This window comes from Perca flavescens, chromosome 17, assembly GCF_004354835.1.
Source record: "Perca flavescens isolate YP-PL-M2 chromosome 17, PFLA_1.0, whole genome shotgun sequence".
Taxonomy (NCBI): domain Eukaryota; kingdom Metazoa; phylum Chordata; class Actinopteri; order Perciformes; family Percidae; genus Perca; species Perca flavescens.
This window is the reverse complement of record NC_041347.1, coordinates 22495208-22508686: the sequence shown is the minus strand read 5'-3', so window position 1 is coordinate 22508686 and position 13479 is coordinate 22495208. Positions and strand designations below refer to the sequence as shown.

Sequence of the window (13479 nt, the reverse complement as noted above, 5' to 3'; positions counted from 1 at the left end):
TTTGATAGTCACAAAAACAATTAACTGCCATTTTTTTCTCATCCTTTGGCCTTAGGGTATTGATGAAGTCAGCCCCAGAGTCTATCCAAGCATCTCTGCATTCATTCTTTGAGGAAGCTGCAGCTGATCTGGAGATGACTGTGGAAAACCTTTCTGTGACCATGGTCTGTTTGCCTCAGAGTAGGAGTCAACAGGCTAGAGGAGTGGCCAAGGTTATCAGCTTCACAACCTCCATTCTCCTCCCCACCCTCACATCCCTCTTCCAGCATCTTGGCAACCAAAACTATGGAGTGGACCTCCTGGGTAAGGAGGACCTTGATGTAGACCACTGTTAAGGAATAATGTCTCTAATATTGTACTCTGCATTTTACATTTGCATTTTTTTCCTAAAATGCACAAATGCAAATATAGCCTGTTAACATATCATCCTGAACATGTTTTCCTGTACCTTCACAATCATATACATACAACCTCCACCACATGTGTTTTCAGTATTCCCATTTGTTTTCCACCGTATGTTATTGAGCTGGATGAACAGCTGGTTTCCACACTCGCTCCCCCTGAAATCACTCAGGGACACCCTCCCCTCAACTTCCTATCTTTGAAATCAGCTCTCATTACGTGCTTAAGTCATGGCCACAGAGCAGCAGGAGCATATTGTCTCCCTGACTAATATCCTGACCTTCCAGGAATCATTCATTATCCAAATCAGCAGCCATTCAGCTAGTCTATCTCTCTGTGATTGCATGCTATCATCTTTACTACTCGGTGTCCTTGGCTGTTTCTGAAACAAACCTAACAAGGATCTTGTCTTTCCAGTGGGGACTATCCAGGTGTCCTGTTACAGGATCCTCAACAGCCTCTACTCTCTTGGCACCAGTAGCAGCATCTACATGGAGGGGTACCACCTATATTGCTATGTGACTGATTTCATAATTTTTGCTAATAACAGTCTGTCTTCTTCTTTTAATCATGTTTTTTTTCTCCATTTAATGTCTATACTTACACTTTCGGTAAAAAAAAAAGGTACTAATTAAATGTATATATGTAATGTATACTGTACATACAATATTTGATTATAGAAATCACAGAAATACATGAATAGTCCACCTTCATTGATTACATATTAGTACATATTAAGGCTATTAAATGTATAAAAGTCAAGGTAAGGTAAGAAGTGTTTTCAACCTGAGATTTGTAGCTGGCAAGTAAACTTAAATTAGCAATGCTACCTCATAGAGTTTGATAAGATTTGAACATAAGTCAGCCCATGCCTACATCCTAACACAGCATTTCCATATAGGCAGAGGCCAGCAGCAGGTGCCTGTCTGGCAGCCCTGACTGGGACTTTTCCTGTATGCTTCCTGGAGCCATCCCTAAACCAAAAAAACCCTTACTCCATTTACAACACCATGAGTGCTTCTGAGAGAGAAGGTAATAAACATACACACAGATGGATTATTTTAGTGTTGTCTGTTTAATCTTCGCCTCCTTGAATAGCTCTCACCCCCATATCTTAACCCCATGTTTTCCATTTCTGTTAATGTTAGACCTGGGTCTGCCAAATCAGGTGGAGGACATGTGTCCCCTCCTGCCCTCTCTGGAACAGGCTCTGGGGTTAGTGGAGGAGTTGGCAGGTGCTGGTGCCGGAGCTCGCCAGTCCCACTACATCCATGTCACGGAGGTCACTTTGCCTATGCTGTGCAGCTACATGTCCCGTTGGTGGTATTGGGGCCCTGAGGGCCAGCCAGACAGCCAAATCTGCACTGCTGTCATTCCCCAACATGCAAGTGATCTTCTTGGCCACATGCTCCGTATCATCCACAACCATGTGGGAGCTAGCCAGGGTGACTGGATGAAACAGCTGGCAGGTATTGTGGTCATGTACAATACTGTGATTGTTGTGTGGATTCCTTATTCCACATTAGTTATGGCTTTCATTTTTTTCCCAATATTAACCGTTGTCATATCTTTCAGTTTATTCTCAGCCAATTATATGCAAAGCCCGCACTGAGCTGTTAAAGAGCCACTTCCTGCCACTGATGGAGAAGGTGAGGAAGAGGGCTGAATGTGTGCTGCTAGAGGAGGAGCAGATGAAAGCAGAAGGGTGTGATACCTCCGAAGCAGAGTTGCAGATACAGGAGAAGTTCACTGTACTTGTGCGCGACCTCTACGCCTTCTATCCCCTCCTCATTCCATTTGTGGATTCTAATCGGTAAGGCACGCTGCCAAGGAGCTTAGATGTGGGGAAGCAAGCTGGTTTTTCTGAGGTCAAAAGCTCCAGGAGTAGTTTGAAATGTTTGTAGAGTCAATGGAAAATGGCTATTTTATAGTGACATTAACCCACTAGTAATGAGCATCTTTCCTCTAAAGTTCTTCAGAAACCTTTTGAAGACCACATTTTCCATTGTTTGTGACACAACTATTGGTAAATTGTAAACAATTGAAAATACAAATACAACTTTTTTTTTTATGGATACAAAGAGATTAATTTTTATTATTTTAGTTATATGATAAGCTTTACAGGAATACATTCTGCAATAATACTGTGATATGTTTTGGTTTCTCTTGTCCCAGAGCCAGCTGGCTAAAAGAGTCGAACCCTGACACTGAGCAGCTGTTCAGCATGGTGGCAGAGGTCTTTATATTCTGGGCCAAATCTCATGTGAGGATGACACATAGTGTTTTTTTTTTTTATTATTCCTTGTGGCAATGCTATCCAAGAGAATATTGTACCCTATAAGCCATGTAACGTTTATTCACCCTTGTTTGCTACAACAGAATTTCAAATGGGAGGAACAGAACTTTGTGGTCCAAAATGAAATCAACAATTTGGCGTTCTTGGTCAACAATGACAAAATGTCCAAGGTCAGCCATATTTGTAAAGAACTGCATCTCTTTAAATCATAGACACTACTAGTTATATGGTAATCACAAAAGTAGGCACCTGCCAGGAAAGTTTCTAAGTTATCTTCATGGCTTTTTAATTCTCAGTTTGACCATGAACAGAGGAGGATGAAGAGGAAGGGGGATCGTTATTCTACACACACCTCTCTCATTGTGGCTTCCATGAAGAGACTGCTCCCTGTGGGACTCAGGGTTTGTTTTCCAAGCGACCACAGCCTTATCATGTTGGCGAAGAGCGGCTTTACTCAGGTCAGTTGTACCAGCATTAATGTAGTCCATTAATGTAGATGATTAAAATCCTTTTATGTAAATCACAGTATTTATATTAAAATCTGCATTGTAGTATGATCAGGTGAAGGTGAATGTCTTACAATATCTCTGTGGTGTACATACATACATATATATATATATATATATATATATATATATATATATATATATATATATATATATATTTAATGTTGGCCATTGTTTGCTTTTCACAGAAGAACACTGAAGATGAGATTCGAGAGCAGGTTTTTAATTGCCTTATACATCTTCAGAGTCAGGTAACTATTTTTATTTTTGTGTTCTAAACATTACAGTATTCGACTTACTATGTTAATTTCATAAAAAAGTATTAGTTGTATTACAACACATTTGAAGGTTTTTATTTATTTGGGTTTTCACAAATTCGCAAAAATAGACAAGTCTTACAATATAAAAAGAATACAAGAAAAAGAAAATCCTAAAAGATAGATATTCCTATTCCTATTCCTCTATAGTTAGGGCTAAAATTAAGTGCCATTGCATTCTGCATATTCATTGCCATGCCTGAGTACATGTGCCTTTTAATTTGTGGAAGGCAGCAAGTGTGTGGTAAATTAAATTGAAGAATGCTCTCGTAGCTTGCAAAATCATAAACTGTATTTTAATAATCTCAGTCAGTTACTCATTGTTTACCAGAGAAACCAATGTGACATACTCACAATACTGTTTAGACTATGCATGCAATATCTGTTTATTCATAAGTCAGTGATGAAAAAAGCACAAATTTAGCTTTGTCATTAGCATAAACAAACGTTTAAACAAACATTTGATTCATTTTTTCACAGCCCATGATCCATCCTTTGCTGGTTGTATGGACATTTGTCAGTTTTGTTGTTGTGGGTCATATTAGTATTCAAGCAAGGAAATTAAAGTCAATAGGGAAAGCAAGATTCAGAACAGCATTTTGATCCCTTAATCATTTTTATTAGCCTTTCCATTTCAAACCAAGCTCCTTCATTCATTCTTTCATGTGTTTTGCCCTGTTAAAAATGCTTGTTCTCCAGCAGTCTTTGTAAATATATTTTTAACTGAATGGTTGAAATACTAAAGAAAGAAAGAGGATAAAAGAAATAAATGTGGCATTCTTTTTTCCCTTTATAGGTGTCAAACTGTTTGAGGCAGGACAGCCTTTATGCCGAACACCCGAGCCAGCCATGGGCCATTCCTGACGCAAAAATGAATGTAGACAGGATTCTGGACATAGCTCGAGTCCTTTATTACCTGGACCAGGTGAGCTTTTAAAGCAACATGAAAACATTGCCAGTAATGCATTCAGATATTGTATAACACATCTGTTGAAAATGTTTCTCTGTAAATAAAGTGACTTGTCGTCATTGAGTGTGACCCAACTCTGTCATCATTAAGGTCAGAGTAGAGAAATGTGTGTTTTTGTGTTTTTCCTGAGGCCTGAGGAAGATGTAGATATCCCTCTTCTGTGTTCTTATTCCAAACACAAATTTATATGGAATATATTACATTCAAGAAAGTAATGCCTGTAGTGCTAATCCAAGACAAATGCACGAAGGTGAACCTCGCCAAAAGCTACCATTGAAACCCCTTAGGTCATTGCAGGTTCATGTGTTGTGCACTACCTTGTTAACATTACCTATGTAACATATTTGACTTTGGTTTTGGGTTCAGGTGGAACACCCGCAGAGAAGTAAAAAACCTGCATGGCACAAGGTCTTATCCAAACAGAGGAAACGAGCGGTGGTGGCCTGCCTAAGGATGGCTCCGCTCTACAACTTACCCAGGTACAAAAATATCTATGACTACATTAGCATTAGCATATGAAAGCCCTATGGCCGTGTGTTGTTTGTATTTGATATATGAATAGTATTTGATTGTCTGTGTCTTGCAAATTATAGCTATTGTGTAACACTCTTTACTCTCTAGTGGACGTAATCATCACCTTGGATAGGTATAAGAGGCTTTGATGAATTGTTAATAATGGGTCTAATCAGAGCTAATTTATAGTCCTATGCTGCCTCTTTTTTATTTCTTATTTGCATTTGTGTATGCAAATGGTAATCTCTTGTTGTCTCTTTACCCTTTCCTATTCCTCCCCAGGCACAGAGCTGTCAACTTGTTCCTCCAAGGCTACAATACATCCTGGATATCAGCTGAGGACCACAGCTTTGAGGAGAAGCTTGTGGAGGATTTGGCTGTGAGTGGAAAAGCAAGCCATTAGCTAAGTTTCCATCTACTTGTCAATCGAATTATCTGAAGTTCGGTAAAAAAAACTCATGCGAATAAAGCTGGTGGAAGTGTGTTTCCATCCAACAGCTTTAAAGCGAATAAAAACCTGTGCGTAATGACGTCACATGCTGTTTTGCGATTAAATTGGTATATCGAATTGATTTGAGACATTTTAAGGTGTTTCCATTCATTTTTGCACTGAATCGCACAAGATTCAAGCGAACTTTTGCGAACAAAGTTTTGCTAGACAGAAGTAGTTGTTGTTGTTAATATTAGAAGCCAAGGAAGCTCCGATGGGCCTTTGGCTGAGGATCTGATCCAGCTCATCAAAAAGGTGGAACTTGCTTCATATTTTCCCTCCGGCACCGCTGCGAGACAACTCTCTTTTTTGAGCCGTGTATCGCTGTTTGAGCGCCTTCCATTTACTCCGCAAGACGTCCCACGGCTTGTCGTAAGGGACATTCTAAAACGCTTAACGTGAAAAAGCTTAACATGGTTTAATATCTAAACAACGATCAATCATCACCAGATGTATCATGGTCATATTTTGTCATGAACACTTAAGCCTGTCAAAAAAACTAAATCGAAATCCAACAATTATAGAAGTTATCTCACGTTAATGTGTCAGATAACGTCCATAATATTTGGACATTGGGTTAGATTTGACCGTTTTAAGTGGTTATGATGAGCAATATAAATCGGTCCTAAAATAGTTTTTTCCTGGTCTGTGGCGGAATTGTTTTCTGTTACTGCAAAATAGCACCAGGGAACGTTTGCGCCTGAACACGCCCCCTCTTTTCGCTGAACCGCCCCCTGGAGCGGTGTACCAAGGCAATTGCGCTGGGTGCAAGATAGGGCCCATAGTGTTTTGACTTCGACAACCGAACTGCATTTTACCACAAACTTGTGACTAGATAACTTTCTAAAGCAGACGCAGTCGCTTGTTTGCTAATAGTCGTCTCCAACATTAACACACTGAAAACATTGTATTCAGAATACATGAATATATATGTGTGATTGTGTAAAGGTGTTCATGAGATACCAACCTTTTGTGAACTTTTCGCCAGCCGTCTTCTCTCGTTTTCATGGAGACAGACGCTGTGGCTGCACGGAGGGGAGGGGCTGTGTGTGTGTGTGTGTGTGTGTGTGTGTGTGTGTGTGTGTGTGTGTGTGTGTGTGTGTGTGTGTGTGTGTGTGTGTGTGTGTGTGTGTGTGTGTGTGTGTGTGTGTGTGTGTGTGTGTGTGTGTGTGGAGCAGGGGAAGGAAATGCAGCTGAATGAATACGCTGCATGTTTTAAATAGCGTTAAAAAAATAATAACGAATTTTGAATTACATTTTTTTCCAGAGATGTGAATATGGAAGTAAATCTGTTTCATCAGATTTTTTTTTAAGATCAATTTTTTAAATTTATTTTTTCATTTCAAACAACAACAGAACATACAAACACACCTGAACAAGAACAACCACCCTCTCCCACCCTCCGCAGTCTCGAGGAAAAGAAAGAAAAAACAAACAGAAACCACACCTTGCCTAGTCGCCCTCCTCTACTTCTTGTGATGCTGAGGTCATTAGGTCTGATACCTGTGCTGCTGCACCTTTCCATAGGTCTATAGTAGATGGTTTGGCTTTGTTAATCCTTGCTGTAGAAAGCTCAAGCATAACTATGTCGAGAAAATACGCCAACCACTGTTTTATACAAAGCGAGTGTGGGGGGGGGGAGCCAGCATTGAGCTATCATTTTCTTGGTCGCGATTGAGCCGGCTAACCAAACTTTCTTTTGTCTCCCAAGCAGATGTAATTTAGAGTCGTCATTAAGTAACAAAACAATCAGGTCAGTAGGAATTCGACATCCTATCACATCAAATATTATTGATGTTGTTTTATTCCAAAACTCATGCATCTGTTCACACACGGATTTTGAAATTAAAAAGCCATTGAATTTCTAGCACTTTTATGCATTGAAATTATGTATCTGGATTTTTTTTTTCCTCTAAATTTTCCTCTTCAAATGTTCAACAACTAATTCTCACCTTTATTTTTCTAAGTTCATAAATTAATTCAGAATCCAAAATCCCCAAAAATTTCAATATACCAAATTCAGATGCGAAATACAATGTATTCAACTAATATATTTTCAACTTCCTCAAATTCAACAGGCCAAATTCAGCCGCAAAATGTAATATTTAAAATTCAGTGTTAACATCCGGGAACCTAAGGAAAAGCAAGTTGAAAATATATTAGTTGAATTTTAAACATTGTATTTTGCATCTGAATTTGTTATATTGAAATTTTTTACATTTCATTTTTGATTCTGAATATATGAGCTTAGAAAAATAAAGATGAACATTTTTAAATTAGAGTAAAATTCAGAGGCAAAAAAAATCTGATACATACATAATTTCAATGCACAAATATTTGTTGCTAGAAATTCAATGGCTTTTTAATTTCCGATGAAAAGATTTACTTCCATATGGGAACATCATGAGGTCTTTAAGCCATAAAGAAGCTTTGGGGGAAAGTGTTGACTTCCACTCCAACAATGTCCTTCTATGTGCTAATAAGGATGCAAAGGCAATAACATCCCTTATTTTCCTCCCTAACAATCGATGGCCTGGTAATACTCAATATAGTGTCTGCACATGGAGTCAACACAATGTTCAAAGCCCTAGACAGGTGGTTAAAAATAGCTGTCCAATAATCCTGAAGATGAGGACAAGCCCAATGTCCATCTGTCAATTTAGCTGGTGACGTGTGGCACCTATGAGCGATGGTTATTGTGGATAGGTCTGTGGTTATTCTGCTCTCGGATTCCAAAAGCAAATCTAAATTGAGACCAGATTCTTAAAGTTGAAATAATCACTGGGTCATGAGAAAATTTGGCTGGTTGGATGGGAATACTAGATGAGAGCAGAGCCAAACGTGAAGTAGCAGGGTAAGATTTAGCCTCAAACTCACACCAACTCAGTGTTGGCTCCTTGATCCATAGTCATTTTGTGTATATTAGCCGCTGAATTGTACATTTTTAGATTAGGAAGACCCAATACACCTATGGATCTATGTCTCTGTAAATATTCTCATCTGATCCTGGGGGGTCTTTCCATATGAAAGAGGAAATAAGCTTGTTTATCGCATGGAAAAAAGATTCAGGTAAAAAGAGGGGCAAGCTTGGGAAGATGCACATTCATTTCAATACAATTTACCTTACCTGCAATGAATATGTAAGACATTCCATCTCTCTAGGTCCGCTTAAAGTGTAATAAATCATCTACATATAATGAAAGGTGATGTGTATCAAATCTAAGAATTCCTTGATTAAAGTTGGCAGATTTAATTGCAATAGATAAAGGCTCAATAGCCATTGCAAACTACAACGGACTCAGAGGACACCCCTGACGGCATCCTCTGCCAAGGGTGAAATATTGGGACCTCATCCCATTAGTGTTTATGGAGGCCCTTAGTGAAGAATACAAGAGAATAATCCAGTAAATAAGCTTGGGGCTGTTTCAGAATTTCTTACAAACCTCAAAGGTGTAATTGTAAATCTGAATGTAACATAGTGTGTATATAAAAAATATAGGTGGAAAAAAATTCTACCTCTCTTAACTGGGCCATTGATCCCTTTAACATTCCAAGACACAAATCACAGACACGCTCCCCCATTCCATTAGCTTTTATCAAACGTTCAGGAGTAAGGGGAGGGTAACGTAAGTAGTGGCTTGTTGAGAGAGAGAGATGGAGGAGACAAGAAAGAGAAGATAGGATAAAAGGGAAGAAAACATAAATACATAAAGAATAGTACCTTTTGACTTTTCTAATATTAGAGCCATCTCACCACTATGCACAATTTTGTCAACATCACTCCCAAGTAAATTGAATAAGCATATTCAAATTTACTTCATTTTGTTGTGTTTTCAGTGTGAACACACTACATTCTTAAACCCTGTTTTTTTTAATTTGTACATACAAGATTGAGTAAATTCTGCCTGTAGGGCACACTCCCTGATGCTGTTCCTTAAATATTTCGCTGTGGTCAAGTAGACAGTTGTGATTTGACATTGTGCATACATTATTTTTTATGTTAACGCTTTAAACATTTGTATTGAAAAAGTTAAAACATCAAAGCTTTTGGAGTGGGTGTATATTTAGCACAAGTTCCTAATAAAGATAGCTTTGTCTTCTCTGTGCACCTAAACATTATCCTGTTATGTTTGTGTATACTGTATATTGTGTGTTTGCAAGCGAGTAAGTCAGCCACCAGAGGCTGTGGATGGCTAGTGTTTGACATTATTTGACAGCACACACTAGTGACTTTACTCTTTCTCTGGACTGCAGAGCGGAGGAGTGATGGATCTGTGTGGAGGTGTCAGAGAGGAAGAAAAGAAGGTGGAAGAAGGGGCCCAACCAATTGATCCCCTCCTACAACTCATTTCACTCTTCAGTCGAAGCGCCCTGATGGAAATGAGGTGTGTGTGTGTGTGTGCATTCTAAAACATAACATGCAGTTAAAACCCTGTTCTACTGGTCCAACCCATCACCAAGAATGTCAATATTAGACTTGACAGAATCATGATTTATTGAAATCTACAATATGTTTTTTTGTCATGACATGATTTGGTCGACCAATCCCATTGAGGTATCTCTGGGATATTCTCATGATATTCTGCAGAGAATAACATCTAATTTGTCTTCCCTGATCACAGTAAGCTTGGAAATGACGGTCTCTATACGTCCTATGCTGCTATTATGGCCAAGGTAATAGAACATGAGCTGTATTAGCAGTACCTAAATATTTGTTGGTAATATGTTCAAATCATGCATCTCTTTTTGTGTCTTTGGGCATGTCACATGCAATATATATAACAAAATGTGTTTGTACATTTTGTACCTCTTCTATATTGATTTATTTTCTAACCCTTTTTTTTATCATCACCCTGCGTTGTATGTTTGATCTCCAAGAGCTGCCACAGAGAGGATGATGATGATGATGAAGAACAGGAAGTGGAAAGCTTTGAAGTGAGGGAATGGGCTTTTATTTTTTAAATAGATTTTAAGTGTTTCTTGCTTGCAGTATTTAATCATAATTGGCTTGACTTTTTTCATCTTAATATTTTCTATTGCAATAATAAGACAAAATATAGCCACAACACCAATTTTGGGTTCAAACCCTCTCCCGGCCAACAGAAGGAAGCAGCCGAATCGCTAAAGTTAAAGCTGCAAGCAGCATTGAGAGGGTTTCGGGCTTCACAAAGCTGAGCACTGAGTCACTTCAGCTGGTTTAACTCTGTAGAAAACGGGGTGAGACCCATCACACTCGTTTCATCACTGTAATGGATGCAGCAATATAAGTCCCGCCATTTCAATTAATCGGATTTTAATGAAGATTGGTACGCACTTTCAGGTCTTTGTGTCGGATGTCTCCGTTGAGAAGACCTTGAGTTATGGCGATTTCCTGCTAAGCCCCGCCCTTTGCTATGTGTTTTAAATGATGGTGGCCATGTTTTTTTACCAATCTTGCTCATTTATAGTAGAAATGTGTCTCCTGCAACGCTGTATACCAATTCTGGTATTTATAGACTTAAACTTGACAAAAGTCTATTCATATTGCCGTTTTTCACATTAATCTGCAAAATTTCAAAAATCTGTCATGGCAGACGTTTATGGTCAAAGATGCTTTTTTGTAAAGCAAATTGAGCTGTACTTGTGTGAGATATTTCAAATCAATCGGACTCATGGTGTGAGGGGTGTGGCCTTTTAAAGTTTTAACTTTGGCCCTTAAGTTATAGCGTCACAATCAGGCCAAATGGCATATTTTTATGCAAAGCATAGGCACACAAACAGCATAATTAAGCATATAATGCAGTCCTTCCAGAAAAACGTTTTTTTTGTGATTGAGGCGGGCAAAAATCCTTGATTATGCGGCACGTTTTCTTAATAAATGCAATGGAATATGCGGGATATTTATGCAATTTTATGCAATGAAATTGCGGGAACTTGCAAAAATTGCGGGAACTTGCAAAAACTGCGGTTTGATGAAAAAGAGAAGAAAAAGTGATTACCCTAACACCCTGCTTTTTTTAAACTTAATTTCCAAAAATAGTTTACAGTCATTGCAATAAGTAAACAAATAAGATACAAAATATATACAAATAATATAATATTAAAGTAAAAATAAAAGTAATAGTCTAAACAGAGGGAAATAAAAGATACAAAAGAGACAGACTTTCAAAAATCGTTAATAATATAGACAGCAGTAGCACTTAAACAAAGAAATTTGAGTAGACATCAGATATTAAGATAGGTTTCTTATTGGATACCAACTTAAGAGACTCAAAGTATCAACCTCCAACACCTGCTTTTTGATGATGTTCACGTCGTGTAATTACGTCACTTCATAACGTTCCCATGGCAACAGGGGAAAATGGCTGCTCTTGTGTGAAGTAAACGCAACATTTTTTTAACTTTCTGCTAAGATATATGTGACTTTTTTGCAACGAAAATGCGGGGATTATGAAATCATGCAAGCACCGCATATTTTGCGCGGAAATCGGCAATTTATGCGGCGAAAGTGCGGCATATTTGAAAAAATCCCGTTTTTCTGGAGGGACTGCTAATGATAAATAGGCAATGTCCACATGCACCAATCAAAATAACACTTCAGATCATGGTTAATACTCACCACCAAGTTATGATTAAATGGTATGTATTCAAGTTTGTGCATGTCAATACTTAATTTATATATAGAAATATTATTTTTAACATCATGTTGTAATGTGATATAATTCTTAAAGCACATTGAGTCAATTGGACTTCCGTGTGAGGGGCGTGGCCTTTCAAAAATCACGTTTTTAAACCTTAAAGGAGAACACCGGGCAAGTTTTCCGTTAATCTTGATTGCTATATGTATATGAGTACCGCCGATAGCAAAAAAAAATGAGCCGAATTGCTGCTAGCAACACGGAGCTGCTGTCGTTGGTGAATATGAGTCTCTGCAGTGGCGAATTGTGTGGTAGTTTCCTTAGCCAGGCTAGCAGCCCTGACCGGCATCCAGCTTCTACTTCCACCCCGCATCCCTCGCCTGCCGCACCGAAAACAATCCACAGGTGCCCGCTGGTCTGGTGGAGGTCCTCCAGAGGACAGTTCATGCTTTTGCGGCGAAATTTTGAAGTTTATTCCTCCCTCAAAAATAGGTAATTGAGCACTGTAGTGGTCCTATCAGTGACTATGTAACTACATGGAAACAGACCAAATGATGCCGGTTTCTTGTACAGTATAATAGCGTTACTGAAGGCTAGCTCTAGCTCCATAGTTACGTTACCCCAAGCTTCTTCCCTTGTGAACACCTCCGCTCTTCACTCTTCACACACTACCCTCCGATCTGCACACTGCTGTTTACCTTTTCCTGCTACAACTGAATTCCCACGGGACTTCAGCGCGAGACTACAGCTAGCAGTCTAAAACACTATTTTACTGTACAGGGCATAAACATAATTAGGTTTGTTTCCATGTAGTTACATAGTCACTAATATGGTCATAACCACTGCAGTGCTCAATTACCTATTTGTGAGGGGGAATAAACCTCAAAATTTTGCCGCGAAGGCTTGAACGGTCTTCTGGAAGACCTCCACCAGACCAGCGGGCGCTTGTAGGATTGTTGTCGCCCTCGGCAGGCGAGCGAAGGGATTCGGCTCGGTTTTTTTGCTATCGGCAGTACTCATATACATATAGCAATCAAGATTAACGGAAAACTTGCCCGGAGTTCTCCTTTAATTACAGTGCCACCATGTGGGCAATTGGGCTCATATTTCTTGGGAACCTAATGCATTGGGCCAAGTTTCTTGTTTCTAGCTCATTCCAACTCACAGCAATTTGAGACACAGCGGAAGACGACAAATAATAATAAACTGGGACAAAAACAACCCTTCAGGGTTTGAACCCTAATAATAAATTAGGAAATTAATAATATATCATTGGCATTTAAGTTATATTATAGTTATATTATTTGACAATTTATATATATACACACACACACACACACATATATACAGTAGATACAGTAGTGAATT

The 13479-nt window shown here is 38.8% G+C and overlaps 1 protein-coding gene across 1 annotated transcript in view; it reads left to right on the top strand.

Moving 5' to 3' along the window:
- Positions 1–13479, top strand: part of ryr2b (ryanodine receptor 2b (cardiac)) — a 70362-nt gene that overhangs the window by 38818 nt on the left and 18065 nt on the right. The window contains 15 exon segments of the mRNA XM_028603952.1: positions 56–303; positions 820–901; positions 1304–1434; positions 1551–1871; positions 1978–2215; positions 2578–2665; positions 2782–2868; positions 2995–3156; positions 3393–3455; positions 4318–4446; positions 4858–4970; positions 5287–5383; positions 9749–9879; positions 10117–10168; positions 10373–10429. Of these exon segments, the coding sequence (XP_028459753.1) occupies positions 56–303; positions 820–901; positions 1304–1434; positions 1551–1871; positions 1978–2215; positions 2578–2665; positions 2782–2868; positions 2995–3156; positions 3393–3455; positions 4318–4446; positions 4858–4970; positions 5287–5383; positions 9749–9879; positions 10117–10168; positions 10373–10429 (1999 nt within the window).